General features: G+C 45.0%; 1 protein-coding gene across 1 annotated transcript in view; it reads left to right on the top strand.

Moving 5' to 3' along the window:
* The first annotated feature begins 3,833 nt into the window (after positions 1-3,833).
* FBXO32 (F-box protein 32) overlaps positions 3,834-18,057 on the top strand; it is a 28,849-nt gene continuing 14,625 nt past the window's right edge. The window contains exons 1-4 of the mRNA XM_068526253.1: positions 3,834-4,460; positions 10,316-10,428; positions 11,284-11,333; positions 12,503-12,595. Of these exons, the coding sequence (XP_068382354.1) occupies positions 4,345-4,460; positions 10,316-10,428; positions 11,284-11,333; positions 12,503-12,595 (372 nt within the window). The 5' untranslated portion in view covers positions 3,834-4,344. The remainder of the gene's footprint in view (positions 4,461-10,315; positions 10,429-11,283; positions 11,334-12,502; positions 12,596-18,057) is intronic.

The following is an 18,057-nucleotide window of genomic DNA, read 5'->3' as shown; positions in this document are numbered from 1 at the left end:
AAAACTGTGATTTCCTACTTGTGCTTGAATCTTGAATCTTTCAAATTAAAACTTTCACAAACTTTTATCTACTCAACCCTTTGTAGTAGTCAGCTATTGACACAATAATTCTGTATAATAAAAGATGACAATAATCTCAGTAGCATTCGATAATAAACATTTATTTCTTGCTAACATAACTGTAGGACAACTGGGGTGTTTGCTCCATGTGTCACATCCTAGGACCAAAGCTTGAGGAGCAGTGGCTACCCCAGGTATGCTCTTGCCAGGGTGCTGGTAGAAGTACAAGAGGACTAGCCCAATCAGACAAGCGCACACATCATATCCTCTATATTCTCTGCTCACATCATATCCACTAGCATCCCTTTGGCCAAAGCAAGTTACATGGCCAAGGCTAATGCCAAGAATCAGGGAAGTACCAACTTTGGACTATAATAGAAAGCTACAGTAATCAAAACATCATGGTACTGGCAAGAAAAACAGACACATAGATCAATGGAACAGAATAGAGAGCCCAGAAATAAGCCTATGCACCTATGGTCAATTAATGTACAACAAAGGAGGCAAGAATATACAATGGAGAAAAGACAGTCTCTTCAATAATTAGTGGTGCTGGGAAAATTGGATAGCTACATGTAAAAGAATGAGAAAAGAACATTTCCTCATGCCATATACAAAAATGAGCTCAAAATTAAAGATGTAAGACCTGAAACCATAAAACTTCTAGAAGAGAACATAGGCAGAACACTCTTTGACATAAATGGTAACAATATTTTTCGTATCTATCTCCTAAGGCAAAAGAAATAAAAGTAAAAATAAACAAATGGGACCTAATTAAACTTAAAAGCTTTTTCACAGTAAAGGAAACCATCAACAAAATGAAAAGACTACCTACTGATTGGGAGAAAATATTTGCAAATGATACAATCGACAAGGGGTTAATATCCAAAAAATATATATAAACAGTTTATACAACTCAATATCAAAAAAACAAACAACCTGATTAAAAAATGGGCAGACTTGAGTAGACATTTTTCCAAAGAAGACATACAGATGGCTAACATGAAAAGATGCTCAACATCACTAACTATTAGAGACATGTAAATCAAAACAACAATAAGATATCACTCACAACTGTCAGAATGGCTATTATCTAAAAGTCTACAAATAACAAATGTTGGTGAGGTTGTGGATGTACACTGTTAGTGGGAATGTAAACTGGTGCAGCCACTATGGAAAATAGTATGGAGGTTCCTCAAAAAACTAAAAAATAGAGTTACCATATGATCCAGCAATCCCACTCCTGGCAATATATCCAAAAAAATGAAAACACTAATTTGAAAAGATACATGCACCCCAATGTTCATAGCAGCACTATTTACGATAGCCAAGATATGGAAGCAACCCAAGTGTCCATCACAGACAAATGGATAAAGAAGATGTGATACACACACACACACACACACACACACAAATGGAATGTTACTCAGCCATAAAAAAGAATAAAATTCTGCCATTTGCAGAAAGGTGGATAGACCTAGAAAGTAGTATGCTTAGTGAAATAAGTCAAAGACAAATATTTTACTTTATCACTTATATGTGGAATCTAAAAAATAAAAATGAATATACAGTATATAGCAAAACAGAAACAGACTCAGAGAACAAAATAATAGATATTAGTGGGGAGGGAGGGGCCAAGATAGGGGTAGGGGATTAAGAGACAGAAACTACTATATACAAAATAGATATGCAACAAGGATATATTGTACAGCACAGGGAATTACAGCCATTATTTTATAATAACTTTAAATGGAGTATAATCTATGAAAACACTGAATCATTACACTGAAACTAATATAATACTGTAAGTCAACTATACTTCAATTTTAAAAAAAGAATCAGGGAGTTACATATTATTAAGAGGCCATGGGCCATGTGAGTGCACTACACTACCAAAGAGGAAAGAACTGGTAACCATAATCCCATTTAACACACTTTCTAAACAATCCTGAAAGGTAGGCATTTATAGGCTCTACTCTTTCTTGACAGCTGAGGAAACTGTGCCTCCAGAATTTGTCATTCATGCAGGTCAGACAGACAGTATGTTGCTCTAGCAGAAATAGAATTCAAATCTTCTGACTTCTATAGTTTCTACAGAGATGTAGTTTGCTGACATGTAACTAGCATGCATCTTTAATAATCACATCTCTTAATTATGCTCCCTTACAGGAATCAATTCTCTCCAACAAAGGCCAGACCCAACACTGTCTCATCTGTCAGCATGATTGTAGTGACTATCATTTATTTGGGACCTTCTGCAGTGTTTTTACAAGATATTTTTACTATAACTATGCTAATAAATTATTTATGGTGGAAAACCTGAATCAGAAAACTCTGGCTACTTGAAAGCAGACTTTATTAAAAACACCTCCTTTCCCCTCCAACATGTACCCTCCCAAGGCACACACAATGTCTTTATCTACTCTGAGCCTTAAAGATTGCACAGAGTCGGTGGGACAATGTTGATGGCTGCAGAGGAAGGGGTGTGGAAGAATCAAGGAATCAAGTGGAAGCTAATTATTGAGCATGCAGATTTTACTCTGCTGTGACCACTCTTTGCAATCTAATTGACAAATGGAACAGACTGCAAAGCATTGTAACTAGAAGTCATGAAGAACAAGAAGATACCCTGATGTCAGCAGCTTCCCGTATGTATTCACCTACTCATTGGACAAATAGTTATCTAAGGCCTACTCTGGGCCTTGCAAGGTGCTGGAGCTGGGATACCCCCAAAACAAGACGGTTGATCTCTCCTGGAGATTACATTCTGCAGAGAGTGGTAGCTTGTTACCAAAAAGCAAACAGGATAATTTCCGATTGTACTGTGGATTGTGAAGAAACTAGCCTTGTGACCCTGAGTAAGTCACTGGTTTAACCCTTCTCAGCGGCCCTCGGTGCCCTCATCTGGAAAACCAGAACTGCCACACTGGGCCCCCCTCCCGCCCCCGCCCCCGCCCCCCGCCGCGGTTTCAAGGATTAGGTTAATAAACTGAGGTCTGTGAGGGCCTCGGACTCCCGGGCATCGCCTCCTCACTGTGGACTTTTACCGAACTTCCTTTAGTCCCCAGCAGTCGGGAGGAGGCGCATTCTGGGCCCCTCTCCCTAAACGCTCACCAAAACTAAAACAAAACTCCTGGCTTGATTATTTTCCCAGGAGAGCCTAATAGCCCAGAGGATGCCGAACAGCAGGAAGGGGAAAGGGGCTTCGCGGTTCTTCGTAATAAAATCCCATTCCCCGGCGCCCTAGACCCGGGCCAGGCGCCAGCGCTGCTCGCTTAGGGTGCCCACAGTGGGGTGGAGGACTGTCCCTGCTCTCCACTCCCACCGCGCGGGGACCAGCTGCCGCCTGGCCTCCTTCTCCTCCCTTTGCCACCTCGGAGACAGGCCTGACAGCCGACTCTTTAACAGTCCTGGGGCAGGGTGAGGTGGGGGGGCTGTCCCCCCGCCCCATTCCCGCCTCGCGGTGGGTCCCCTCCTTCGCCCAAGAGCGGGTCTAGGCAGCGAGAGAGGCCAAGGAGGCTGCGCCCTCCTACCCGGCTCCGGGCCGCGCTGTGCCGGGCCCCGGCTCCTGCAGGGGTGCTCTGGATCGCGGGGCTCGATTGTGACAGCTCGCGGTTGGGAAGGGTGCCTTCCTTTCTTCCCACCCCCCGCCCCGCAGCGATCCAGAAGCCACTCGGGCCTCCTCCTCCCTGCACCTCGCCAGGCCGGGAGCTGCAGGAGGACGGGGCGCAGTTTCCCGAGTGCCCGGCCTCAATCTCGCGGCTGCAGAAGCTGCGCCCTGGGGGCGGGGTGGGAGCGCAGAAGGGCCAGAGGCGAAGGGGCAGTGGGAGCCCCGGCCCCGCGGCGCGGCTTCAAGTTTCCACCAGCAAGCGGTTGTGCAACAGCCAGAAGACCAGGAGCCGAGGGCGCCTCGGAAAACAAGCCGAGCCTATAAACAAAGCCACGTGGCCTCCGGGCTGGGGGGGCCGGGCTAAGAGCAGGCGCCTCTTCCGGCAACAAAGAGCCGCGGCCAGCGGCCCGGGATAAATACGGCGGCCGGGAGAGCAGCGCAGCGCTCCAGCGAGCCCCGCGCGCCCGGCGACCCTCCACAGCGGCCCCCCGCGAGCGCAGGTACCCCGCTCCGCACCCCCGATCCCGCAGCCCTCCACTCGGGTTCCCTGCAGCCGCGCCCTCACCGGCCCCGGCACCCCGAGCATCCGCCCAGGGCGGCGCGTCCCCAAGGCCGCCGGGCCAGTCCCGTCCATCACTCCGTCGCGTCCATCCGTCGCGTCCGTTGGCAGTGCCATGCCATTCCTCGGGCAGGACTGGCGGTCCCCCGGGCAGAGCTGGGTGAAGACGGCCGATGGCTGGAAGCGCTTCCTGGATGAGAAGAGCGGCAGCTTCGTGAACGACCTCAGCAGGTGAGGGGATCGCCACTAATTTCAGCTGCGCAGAACTGACCCGGTTGGTCTCCGGGAGCGGGTCGGGTGACTGGGACGCAGGCCGGGCTGGAACAGGGTGAGGAGGGAGCCCCTGACCAGAAGGATGGAAGTGAATTGCCCGGGTTTCTGCAGAGGTCACCAGAGCAAGGGATTCGGGGTATTTGGTTTCTCTTATGGTTCAAGGTCAGAGTCTCCAAGTGGGCACGACTCTTTACAGAACCCCGTGTCCCTCTGAGAATCTGACGACAAACGCGGATCTAGTCCCCGAACGCTAAAGCTTAAACACACAACTTCAGGGGTCCCCTGCCTTAAAGGACACCGGTATCGCGCGGTTTGCGGGTCGGGGCGCCGGCGAGTGGGCTGCACAGCTTTCACTCTGAGGTGGCGGGGCTCCGAGCACAAGTCTGGAGACGGGATTGCACACGGGTCCCGTCCGGAGCACCTCCAGGCTCTTCCCACGCACAGGCGACCACAGAGTGGGCAGAGAGCATGAGTAACCAGGAAGGGGCAGCCAGATGGTCCCTGGGGCACCAGCGCTTGCGGGCGGACTTGCGGAGCCATGATAAGGACTCAGAAACAGAGCCGCGGAGGAGGGAAGGGAGGCGGGGCATGGATCCCACAAGCCTTCTACTTCTGGAAGGACGGCGTCTTTGCACCTGTTTCCTCGGTGGCCCTTTCGGTCAGTTTTCTGTGTATAGTGAGTGCGCCCCCATTTCAAGTGATGCCTATCACCTGCAGAAAGCCCACCTGGCTTGGGTGAGCCTCTGGACTCAAGTTCCACCTGAGCTCTGTCAGTCTGGTGGAAAATCCGAGGTCCACCGTGCCTGATGCTCCGCTTCGTTAATAACACAGGGAAGCAGCGACTAATGAGTTAGGTGGTCTGGAGTCCGTCTGTCATGATCTCCACAGATGGCTTCCGGATCGCTGCCATTTGGCCCAGAGGGGATCAGTGCAGACCGCTTACCCTTGGGTGCCTTTATCCCGGGCCTTTGCTGAAAACCACTGCTCCACACCCCCAGACCTTAAATTGACTTCAGTGGAGATTTCTGTACCTGGGCCAGCTTCCCACTCAGATTTACCAGTGGTTGTTTGGCTGAGCCCCTGGCACTCACACGACAACTATCAAGGAAAAATCGTTATTGCCTCGTCCTGACCTCCAGAGCCCCACACCTGTTTGTGATTTGTAAAGCATCACCTTTTGTCTTCCAATGGGAAAAAAATATTTAATCTTGTGCGTCTGCCAGGAGAGACAAGAGCACATTGACCTTTATGTTAAAGACACTTTGAAGCAGTCCCTGGGGTGTTTGGGGAGCACTATAAAGAAATCTTATTTATGGAAAACCAGATAATTTACAGGAAAATAAAAAGACCAACTGCTGTCACTAGACTCTTTTAAGGGACTCTAGTTACCAATTAGGCCTAAATTATTCTCCCTAGACTAAAAGCTTATTTTTATTTTAGCAGAGTAGAAACTTCCTTCCTTCCTCCTCATTCCTAAGAAATGAGGATCTAATATTTTAAGTGCTTTATTTTTGTGTAACAGTTTGGATTCTTTCTAGGGAGGTGCAGTCATGATCTGCTGAGCTGTGTCACAGTGGCCCACCCAGATACAACTGTAGGATGCTCCTCAGCAGGAAACAGACCATGGGGTTCAGCAGGAGAGGCTCAAAATGCAGAGCCTCTGGTTCGCATAAACATTCACACTGTATCTGCTCCAGGAGATAAGCGGGTATCACTCCTATTTCCAAGTAAATAGTGGTGCCTCTCCCTCCACAGTAGGGGAGACCTGGAGAAGGTTTTACCTTACCACAAAAGTTTAACCCAGGCTGGAATCAGGTAGCTTCCCACCCCCTCTCCCCTTCTTGAATCGCCTTTCTTTCCTCCATTTTCACGCTTTCTGAGCTAGAACTGTCACCACCACCATCATCACAAACGGTGATCGATATAGTGACCACCTGTGGCTCTTTGATGAGTCATTTGAGGAATCATTTGGTAGCTCCTAGCAAAGCAGCTGGCTGTTTGTTTGCAGAGTGTTTTTTTCCCCCAGCAATTGTAAACAATTCCTTCCCTACTTAGCATGAGAAGTCTGCCAACTTCTTAAAAGCAGTTGGCCTTCTGAGACCTGGGTTTGTAGTCTCGAATATCCCCACTGTTTTCAGTCTTGGTGATGTTTCCCTGGATGTCAGGTTTGGGCTGAGCGCCTGCCTACTCAGGTGAAGTTGAATGCCTCCCCAGTTAGGAGCAAAGAAGGCAGGCCCTTTTGAAAGGGAGGGAGCGGGTGGATGTAAAACAGAGGCCTGCAGGGGCCTCATGCACTTACTCTGATTCCACCTACCATTCTGTGAGCTGCCTGAACAGGAGAGAGGGATGAGGGTGCACTTGGTGTAGTGCAGCCTGGGGACAGTGTTTTTGTGTTGACCACAGTTTGTCTGCCCAGCGTACCTTCTCTGGACTCTGCTGGCCATTCTCTCTGTGGTCCAGGGCCCTGTCCTCTTCCAGCAGCAGAATGTTACAAAACCCCATCACAGCTAAGTGCCCTGAACTGAGATCATGGGAGGATTTCAGATAAGCTTCAAGCAGGGCCCCTTGTGAAAAAGTTGAAACTACATAAGATGGAAGAGGAATGGCAAGTGTTACATTCGAGGAAAGAGTTCGGCATGAATTGGAGCGATCCAAGAATGCTTCAAGGAAGTGATGGTTGAGCCACCTCGCATGCAGTCTTCCTCACCAACAACCCCCAATCCCGCCCCAGCCCACCTCCAGGATGAGTAATCTCAGCTCCCTGAGCCTGGGCCACTCTTCTGCAAGCCTGCAGTTGAAAACTCCAATGTTGCTTTCCAGTACAGCTAAGGCTGAACCAGGAAGCAGGAAGTTTACTTCAGTGCCCTGGATGAGTTAGTGCATAAGCAAATAAAAATAATAGTTAAGATTTTATGAGTGCTTACTGTGTGCAAGGCACTGTTCTAAGAGCTACATACACTAGGCTGTTTGTTTTGCCAGAACAATCTGGTTACTAGCCATGTGAGCTTGACAAATTGGGTATGTATTGGAGCAAATTAGCATAGAACTCATTGGCCTTAATCTACAACTAAGACCTTTGGGGTAGGCCACAGCTTTCTTAAATGGCCTGTTATTACAAATGAAATGAGAAATAGGGCTTTTTTTTTTTTTTTCCTTCCCTCCCTTTATCTCTGCTGCCAAATGGGCTTATTTTGAAATCTTTCACTTTTTCTCAAGTTGTCTTTAAGTATCTTCGTATGTGTGTGTTGACAGTATGGGGCTGGACGAGGTCTTTTTTCTTATTCTAGGCCTGTGCCTATAAAAATCAAGATTAGTAAGAACTGACTATAATATAGCAACTTTCTGGTTATTATTGAATTTAATGAAGAAAGCAGCCTCTTTAAATGGTTTTGCTTATTTGAAAAAAAAAAAAAAAAATGTCGTGGTTCCTAAATGGTGGTGGCTTTTCTTGTTCAAAATTTCAGTTGTAATTTTCCACTGGCTTTGCATTTCCTTGAAATGGACATAATTGAACTCTCAAAATAGCCTCTAACTGAAATATATGATCGCTTAAAAGAAAACATATAAGCAGGCAACACAAATAAACCCCATAGCCCTTCCTTCCAGGCCCTACCTCTGAAGTCCAAAACCTATTGTCTAAGTGAAAAGTGCAGGGTTTCTCTTCGGTTAAAGCTTTTCCACGTTCTCCAGTGGGAGAGCATCATCAATTATGTCAAATTCTTCTTAAACTAGCTTTGGAAATGAGTCACTTGGGCTTAAAGCAGGTTATTGTTGTTTCTGTGAGGAAAGCAAGTGCTCAAATTCCTTTGAGGAATGTTTTCAATTAGAAAAGAATAAGATGAAATATAAATATTTAACATTGCTAAGGAATGGTCACAATCTATGGCCCAGGCTCCGAAAATGTTCTGCTAAACCTTAAATGTGTGATTGAGAATAAGGCAGCTTCATTTTATGGTTCTCTCTATGTGGAACTCAGGCTGTAGGCTTTTGTTCATGGTGCATGTGCGAGTTTCCTTTAAAAATAAGGCTTCGTGTGGTATTTTTACACAAAATGGCCTAACTTTGTTTTCTAAAGCTGTTCTCAGCTTTGGTACGTCATGGACCAATCAAGTGACTTTCCATCGTTCTCCCTTCTCCTCAGCATTGATTGAAATTTCTTAAATTAGCTCTAAGGGCTCAGAGTTCTGCTCTCCCTTTCTTCTGCCCCTCTTTTCCTGCTGACCTTGGTGCAAGTCAACTGATTGGTCGGTGGTTTTGTGCCTCTATAGCTGTGCAAGCAGACAAACACACACTCACGTGTGACACAAAGCTGGACCCAAAACATTCACCCTGGGCTCACTTAAGAAAGTGCCTCTAAGAGAGCGCATTTCTGCAGTAATCGCTCCTGAAACCTAAAAATATCCTGTTTCCCTCAATGAAAAGGAGAAGGCTAATGATATTAGGAAACTCAGTAAATGGTATTAAGCATGGCCTTCTGAGGCAAGATTAACAAATGACTGATTATCTATCAAGCCTATCCCTATGGGTCCAGAAACACTGAGTATATTGTTGGTAATGTCACGTGTAAGCATGTTAGCAAGATACTTATTGTACTTATTGAAGTGCTACTGGAGAGACCATCGTAGCAACAGGATACTGGAAACTGTCTCAACCCCTCTTTTTTCTTTTACATAATATCCATACAATGGAGAAGTGCAGGTGTACCTCATCTTATCCAACAGATGTAGGTCCAAAAAAGATATAAATTAAATCATATTTTAAATTCAGCAGAGGAACTCAGAAAATTAAAGGCCTCTAATATATGGCTGACGTAAGGGGAAACAAACCCTAATTGATGTTTTACTGGTTGGCATTATAAATCCTGCCTGGCGCATGCCCACGGGGGTTGGGGGGATCGGGGAACCTATCTTCTCATTGTACCTCAGTATTTCTCCTGCATTCCTTCTGTGGAAGCTCTTCAGAGATATACTCTGAAATCCCATTGCATAATAGAATAGAACTCAGTCAGCCCCCCAAATGACAGCTCAGCTCAGCTTACTGAAGGAAATATGCCCCTGACCCAAGTTGAACTGCACATCTTTAGTGACCTGTGAATTGGCCAGTTCTGTCTTTTCAGCTCTTATAAAGTATAAGTTGTAAATACAGCTTGTTTCATTTAGGACTCAAGGTCTTCACCTCACAGCATGATGCCTAGTGTTAGTCAAGGAATTATATAAAACCTAAACAACTAGTACTGTACACTAAACATCTCCTAGAAATGCAGTCTGTAAGTCAGATTTTTGTAAATGTTTTAAAGACACGGGAGCATGCTAGTTAAAAGCAGCTTGGGTACACTGTAAATAGGTGAATTGTATGGTATGTGAATTATATCTCCATAAAGCGGTATTTTTGAAAAGCAGCTTGGGGTGGATGTTTTTGCAAAATGAAAGTATTGTGTATTATAGTGATACCAGTAACCATTCCTCTCCCTCCCTCCCTCCCCATCCATTCATCATTTTTGCTTAAAATAATGTTGTTGTACCCTGCACGGCTCCTAAAGAGTGCAGGGCTGTGTGTCAAATACAATGGCGGACACTGTTGGGAATTCAAAAGAAGCAGAAGCCCCCGTCCCTGCCTTCCACAGAGATGTGACACTATTTCATCCCCGAAGAGGGAAGACTGGGCCCGTACAGACTTCTTTTGAGTGGTTACTTCATTGTTTTGTTTGAGGAGCATGTATGTTTGTGTTTTATAACGCAGTAAGCTATTTATAGAAACAGCTCATGTTAAAGTCTAGTTGTTAGAGCTCATCCCCTCTTGTCTGTTATTCCTAGTTACTGCAGCAAGGAAGTATACAATAAGGAGAATCTTTTCAACAGCCTGAACTATGATGTTGCAGCCAAGAAGAGAAAGAAGGACATGCTGAATAGCAAAACCAAAACTCAATGTAAGCTGTTTGTCGTGAACTTGAGAAGAAAGCTGTTTGAATATCATTATGATTGGGTTTTGGCAGGGGAACAAATCACACCTCACATGTTTGGCATCCGCTTTCATGTTGACTGTGTCATTCACAGAGGTTACCCGGATCTTTGCACTCAGAAACCTGGCTGTGCATTTTATGAGTGAGATTAATGTATTCTTTACAGTCGTGTTTATAAGTCAGTTGCTAGTTGGGGTGTTTTTTCCCTGCTTGTCACTTATGTTTGACAGTTAATTTAGTTACTATTCAGTGGTATGGTCAGCTGAACCAGTTCCAGTGTGTGCTTTCGTTTGGAACTGTGTTTTGAGGCTTTGAACATAGATTTGTTTCTCCCTCTTCCCTTGTATAAATACTAGTAACAGTTCTAGATGCTGGATGTAAGTATGAACAGAGAGTATAAAGTTCTATTAATAAGCAGGAATTACTGATCCTTAGTTTATTCCATCTGTACTGCATGGTTTCTTCATATTATCTGTTTTATTTCTACTTTTTATGGCCTTGTTTAACTTGTAAGCTTGGCATTTAACACAAACTCATACTTGGGTATTAGATTTTTTTCTTTAATTTGGAGCTTTGGTATACTCAGTCTGAGTATCAAAGACTTGAAGTGCTTCTGACAAAGTAAATTACAACTCCAATGTTTATACACTGCAGAAGTTAGGCATTTGCCTCCCCTGAGATTGTCAGTAGAGTCTTTGTACTTTTTTGTCAAAACTTTTTTACACTTTGGAATAAATGAAAACAAAACAAGTTTAAAATCTTGGGCACGTTATAAATTTCAAAGCTGTGGGGTTTTGGGTTGTTTTTATTTTGTCTTTGTAGATTTCCACCGAGAAACATGGATCTATGTTCACAAAGGAAGTACTAAAGAGGTGAGCGCCCATCAGTTCATTAAGGAGCATGCTTAGCTTTATGCCTCCCCTGACAGGGTAGGGGCGAGACTGGGAAACTACTTCACATCATGACTGTCTTCTTGGATGTGGGTGGTGGAGGCCTGCAGCCCACTACCTAGCCAGGCATCCGAGTTTGGGGCTACAGAGAGAGATGCAAAGGTCACTAGGTGGGCTCCCCAATCATTCAGTGAGATGATGTATGTAGAAATGCTTTATAAAGATTAATATTCCCATCTCAAACACACTATTATAAAGCTCTAGCCTTTCCCTCAGGACAGCGCCTCCCTTTTGTTCTAAGACCTCTTTTAGACTTCAACTCAATTCATTTTAGCCCTGGAAGGGTTCATCACTAAATACAGGAGAAGTTTTCGTGCTCACCCAGTGTGAGGCTGCATGAGCTAGATGCAGAAGAGAATAAGACACTGTAATATCTAAATTTGCACGGCGCTTTATAAAACCCTTTTATGTACATTTTCCCACTGCACAGGCATTTGCTCAGATAACTAGGATACAGGCAGTATGACAGATTGATAGAATTTCTATTGCTGTCAGGGACCTTGGAGAACATCTAGTTCGCTCTGTGACTTGAGGCCCCGAGAGGGCCAGGGATACACCCGAGACCACCCAGGTACTAGGAGCAGAGCTGGGACTGAGTCAGGGCTCTCTACACCCAGTGCCTTGTGTGTTCACAGAGAAAAGACCAAAACTTCTTTGGCTTCCTCATGAAGCCTTAAAAACGCTTCTGATGATCACAGAGAGAAAAGCACTAGAGATATGGCAGACAGAGTTGACACACATGGGGCTAATTCTTCCCCCAGGAGTATGTTACAGTGACCAACACACATCACATACCCAGCTCCCAACCTTTCCTTGACAGGCAAGTACAAGTGTGTGCAGAGAAGAAGGGCCCAAATGGTACACGTCACGACTTTAGTCACTGACTAAAGCAGCTGTCGGCTGTACTACCCATCTTTGTGGCTCATGGTGGGGCAGGGCGCCAGGGGCCCAGGGGCCCAGAAAGGGCTGATCATGGCACAGGAAAGCAGCAGATAGCCATAGGTTACCTAACACAGCCACCAAGCTTGTCAGCAGGGTCCAGGCAGATTTTTCTGGAAAATTACCTCTGCACCCCCTGTTTTCACATTCAGCGCCATGGATATTGCACTTTGGGGGAAGCCTTCAACAGGCTGGACTTCTCAACTGCCATTCTGGATTCCAGAAGATTTAACTACGTCGTACGGGTAAGTCTCTGTAGATTATCCAGACTCTCAAGTTGATTTGTCTTTTCAGGTTGTCTTGAAGTAGTTCCCCGCCCCACCAAAAAAAAAAAAAAACTTTTTAGGACCCTGGGGATTTTAAGGAAAGCAGAAAATGGATTCCTCAACTCCCCCCTCCCCCGATGTACTGCAGGTTCCTATATGGATACTGAGAGCCACATAGGATGGATCCATCCATATGGATGTCCCTGAGATTGGCCCCCGCAGACAGGGGCCGCCGTTAATACCTCACGTGGGCCACAGTGCAGGCAGCACAGGCTCTGGCAGTAAGATCAGCAACAGAGAATTCAGCAGAAAGCAAGTTGTAAAGCACCTTGGCTTGTTTTAAAAACTCTGTGCACCTCTGACTGCTCTCACTGTTCTTCTTGCCCGGCTTTAGCTGACTCTAGGTGACCCTAAGCCATTCTTGGTTTAAGCCTCAAAACTGGATGAGTTCAAAGCACCCCAGAACTACTTCCTCGTGACCCCCTTCCCCCACCCGCATGTAGTAACAATATTCAGTCCCAGGTTCACTTAAAGCTTGAAACTACCTGTTTGGCTCAGTTGCTTCCCATTTTAAACCCTATGTTGGAAAAAAATAATTTTTTAATGAGCTTTAGCAAAATATTAATGATGAAGGTAGTAAAGCAAGGAAGTCAAACCATGACCTTCAAGTCACTGATTCTTTTTAGTTGGTTGGTGGTTGTTTTTCTCCCTAAGCTCCCTTGTGTGTTTTTGTCAGTGGTTCCACCTGGGGGGGTAGCAGCTGTTTGGGTTTTAGGATCAGAAGTAGGAGGGAATTTACCCGCTGTGGGTGTTAGTTGGTTGGGTTTTTATTTTCTTTTTCCTGGGTTGTGCTTCTCGGTGCCATGTCATTGAGTCAGATGATTGCGAAGGCTCAGCCAGAGCGATGACATTCAAGCCCCCTTGAGGCCTGGATCATTCACCTGTCATCTGGGCAGATGCAGGGCTGGCCGTCCCAACTGACCTGATAAAAAATCCAGGCCTCTTGTAGGTTAGAAGCTCTGAGCTGAGCCCATGACCAGACCTGTCTAGTCTTCAGCTGAGCCCTTATTCCAGTCCAAAAGGGATGAAAATAAGAGACCTTCTTGATGAAATGTTCATGTCATTTCATCAAGACTCTGCCGCTTCTGGGAGGTCACTGTGGCCAGCCACCCAGTGCAGGCTGTTTGGAGTCAAGCCCGGGAAGATCTGGAAACTTGTTGCTAAGACTATGAATAGTTTCCATCCTCTAGGTGTTAGAGGAAGACACCCAGATCTGATGTCTTGATTCCAAACTGATCAGCATTTGGTCAGTTTTAAGACGGTTCTCCTTCCTACCTGTTCTCCTTCTCACAAGAAATAAAGCAAAGGAACAAGGATTCAAATAGTGAAAATCTGTTTCATGCAATTATGTGCACTAACACCTTTTAGCCTTCCATTAACCCTGTAAAGTGTAGGTACTTTTATCATCTCTGTTTACATAAACAGAGGTACAGTGAGCTAAAAATGACCTGTCCAAGGTCACGAAGCTACAGAAGGGAAGAAATCCGGATCTGAAACCTGGGCAGTCTAAAGTCCACACTCTTTAGCTGCTACAATGAGTTCCATATAAGCAGAGGATTGAAAGTAAAATGGCCTGAGGTCAGATCCCAGCTCCACGGCTTTCATGCTGTTTCAGCCTCTCCAACACTCACGTTCCCGGGTGTAAGATGGACTCAGAATAACCTAACTTCACAGGGTATCTGTGAAACTCAGTAACGTGTACGGAAATACTCTGCAGACCAGAATATGTTATTCAAAGTCAGCTACTAATACTTATTATTACCTACTTATCAAAATTGTTGCTTATTCTCCCTAAAAAGTCTTTTCAATTTGGTTGATAAAAAATGTTTTTCTACTTAAAAAAAGAAAAATTACCTGGGGAATCATGCCCTTTGCCCTTGATTAAAACTCAGCATAGAGGACTTGTGTCTGACAGTATCTGATTGTAAAATACATCCTGAGCACATTCTCCTAACCTTTAAGTTAAAGAAACTACTGAATGCTTTCAGTTATTAGGTTCAGAAAGAGGGGGGATATTTCCATTTTGGAAAGAACAATCTTTTTTTCCCCTTCACTGTTAAGAGTCCTCTGTAATTTGAGAAATGTCATTTTTATAAAGAGCTTAAAACATTTTAATGATAGGCACCACGTTTTGAGGGTTTTCTTCTAAGGAACTTAAGACACTTCTCAAATATTCTTCTTATCCTTAAACCAACTTTGCAAAGTAGCTTGCCAGTATGTTATCCTCATCTTACTACTTCAGCTTAATGGTTTTTTAATACTACAATGATTCCTCAGTCCCAGTAAGAAACCGAACCAACTTTGAAGCCTTAAAATCTGTTTAACCTCTTCAAAGACAAAGTACATTTTTTAAAAAGGCGTCATGTTCATGCTAGCTGTCAATGTTAATAAAAGAGACATGTAGAGGGAATAAAAGGGATAGCCAACACTCCTATCTCAATGTTATGATGTTTTATCAGCATGAAAATTTTGTGGAACTTTTGGAATCAAAATCTGAATATAAATTGGAGAGGTTTTTATACAGCCTTTGTACCTTTTTTTAATTGGCTTCAGGCTACACTCATTGCCTCTACCTGCTTCTCTACACACCTCCAATGGCTTAAACATAGTTTTAACTGGGTTTTAAAGATGATTTTAAATCTTTAAAAGCAGTAACTTATGAAAGGCCATTTTTAAAAAATGGGTTTACACCATGCCTCAAGACCAGCACATTTTGGAAAGTCCCCTGGGGAGCCAGCGAGGATTCCAGGGGCTGGGCCAGTGGTGGGGTTAGAACCGTAACCACAAGAAAGCAAGTGCTGACTAACCCACCCAGGGCACAGACAGGCCAGCGGAGAGAGTGGGTCTCCAGTAAACACATTAGAATCACATCTGCACAGTAGAATCACCTGTGAAGCTTGTTCCTCTAAGGAAGCCCACCTCTAGAGCATCCGAGTTCATTAGTTGAAGGTGATGCCCAGGCACTGCTACTTAAATTTATCCACCAGGTGATCCCAGTGTGTTTTCAAGTTTGTAAACCAGCTCAGAAACTACTTGGGAGCCCAAATTTTGTATTTTGCATAATGAGTTTTTAAACAAGACACACCGAGGCACAAGTGCAAGAGAGGGCTTTAACGCTTTAATGCCAGAATGCTCTTTGATCTGGTCCTCCCAGCGGCTCTCTCTATGGGATGAGAATGTGGCCAAGTACATGGTAACTGTAGATGCTGTCTTCAGACCAGGAAGAACCTTGAATAGCCGTTTCCTGACCTGAATGAAGTGACCCCTGTGTGCATCAGATCAGGAAGGACAAACAGAAGTTTGCAACCCCACTCTCTCTGTCCCTCTGCAGCAAAGAAGAACATCCACAACCTAAACCAGTGCACATTTTAATTTTTTTCTGCATTACCACCCTAAGTCCATTTGAATGTTTCCAGCAAGTTACTGCATTCCTACCGCCCCTAAAAGTCTTTTCCAAAAACATGTTTTAGTTTAAGTTGACTGGTGGTTTGGCAAATGAAAGGCTGAAATATGGCACGATGACTCAAATTCAAACCCAATGCCTTAAATTAAGGGCGTGCTGTTGCCAAGCCCCTGATGGGTTGTGATGTGTATGGGCTGCCTGGCCCCTTCACCAGGTCCCTCTGCCGCAGTGACCTTGGATTAATTTGGTGCTGCACAGCTTTCCTCTGATGGAATGTGGCCCCTGCCACCTGGGTCTTAAAACTGGTGGGAATCTTTTTCCATTGAGACTAAGAAGCTGGGGTGGAGGGAAGGCGGCCAGCCATTCCAATGGCAACAAAATCAAAAGAACAGGGTGCAAGCCCATTTGAAAGTGATTGGCAGAAATGGTTGGGAATTGTGAGAATTCACTGTGGGGTATTAACAGTGAGGGCCCGGAGCAGGTCCCTGAAATGAATGGTGATTAGGCTGCTAGTGATTTTACCGAAGAAATGCTGCAGCTCTTGGAATTCCGAGCCTTCTCAGTCACACTAAGCCTTTAGGCAAGCAGCAGATCCTGCAATTTCTGGGTGCCCACAGAAGTGGGGGACACTCACAGACCTTGAGGGTGTGACCACAGGATTGGGGGAGTGCTTGCAGAAGTAGGGGGTACCCAAGAAAATGGAGGAAGGCTGAGAGACCAGAATAGGGGTATTTTCGACCATGGACACCTGACAGTACATTAATAATTTAAGCATGTATTCTCAATTTATGTATATTCATAAATTCATTTGTAAATCATATACCTATAAAAGGTGCTGATAATGGTACCTACCCCATCGTGTTGCTATAGAATTAAACTGAGTTGAAACACATGAAATGCTTTTAGACAGTGCCTGGTATATGGTGAGCATCAGTTGTTGCTGTAACTATTGTCATCTTTAGGGTCCTAATTACAGGAATTAGAAAATATATGAAAATAGAAATTAAAGATGAAATAAAATATAGAGATTGATTATTTTACCACTTTTCTACCTGATTTTCTTTCCCATCTGACTTCGGAGACCAGAAGATCAAAAATGTGCCCATTTTGTATAAATTTTTTTCTTGAGGATTCAGAATTTAAATATATCCCATCATGAGCCCAGAAATATATTTTATACTAAAACTCTACCTTGTTTCTAGGCTAAGTTAGGTGCTTATTATACAGGGGATATGCTAAATTGGATAGGTGAGCTGCGTTTTAATTGCCAGTTCAGCAGACTTTTTTCCCATCCAAGGAGGGATGTTCCTGAGAGCATGTGACATTGCTCTAAGTTGCTCTGGTTGAGGGTGAGACAGAGGTTTAACTATCTGTGAGCTAGGATCCGAAGGCCCCTCAAGTCTTCTAAAGGAAGGGCTTTCCAAAGGCAAGGAGGTGACAACGTCCTCTGCTAGGTCCCCATACATCAATATTGCTTCAGGTGAATGTTTTCAGATCCCTAAGCAGGTGTTTTCTATATTAAGTCCGTACCATATACCTAGTGTTGCCACAGTCACTTGAGAATCAACTAAGACCTGGCCTCTGCTGGCCAGGAGTTTCTGGGCTACTCTGGGAGACAAGGTACAAGGTACTGCAGTAGCAAACTGGGTTTGGTCCTGTCTAGGAGAACGGAAGAAGAAGCACTGGAGGCAGCTTCTTGGAAGAGGTAGAACCTGAGATTCTCCTTCCTTGAAGGATGGCCAGGATTTGGCCAGGTGGAGAGGCAGGTAGAAGGCTTTGCAGGGACAAATGGCGTGAGCAGAAACCTGCAGCTGGAAAGAACAGAAGTGGAGGGGAGTGATGGTGGGCCAGGGGCCAAGGGCAATGTGACATCCAACCTTGTAGAAGTGTAGGGTGGGGGTAAAGAGGCTAGAGCAGACAGGGAGCCCAATTTAAGCAGCCTCATTGAGGCAGACAGAGCTGATCAGATCAATGCGAC

The sequence above is a fragment of the Eschrichtius robustus genome, chromosome 17 (assembly GCF_028021215.1).
Source record: "Eschrichtius robustus isolate mEscRob2 chromosome 17, mEscRob2.pri, whole genome shotgun sequence".
NCBI lineage: Eukaryota > Metazoa > Chordata > Mammalia > Artiodactyla > Eschrichtiidae > Eschrichtius > Eschrichtius robustus.
The sequence above is the reverse complement of the archived record's forward strand: the minus strand, read 5'-3'. Positions and strand labels throughout refer to the sequence as shown.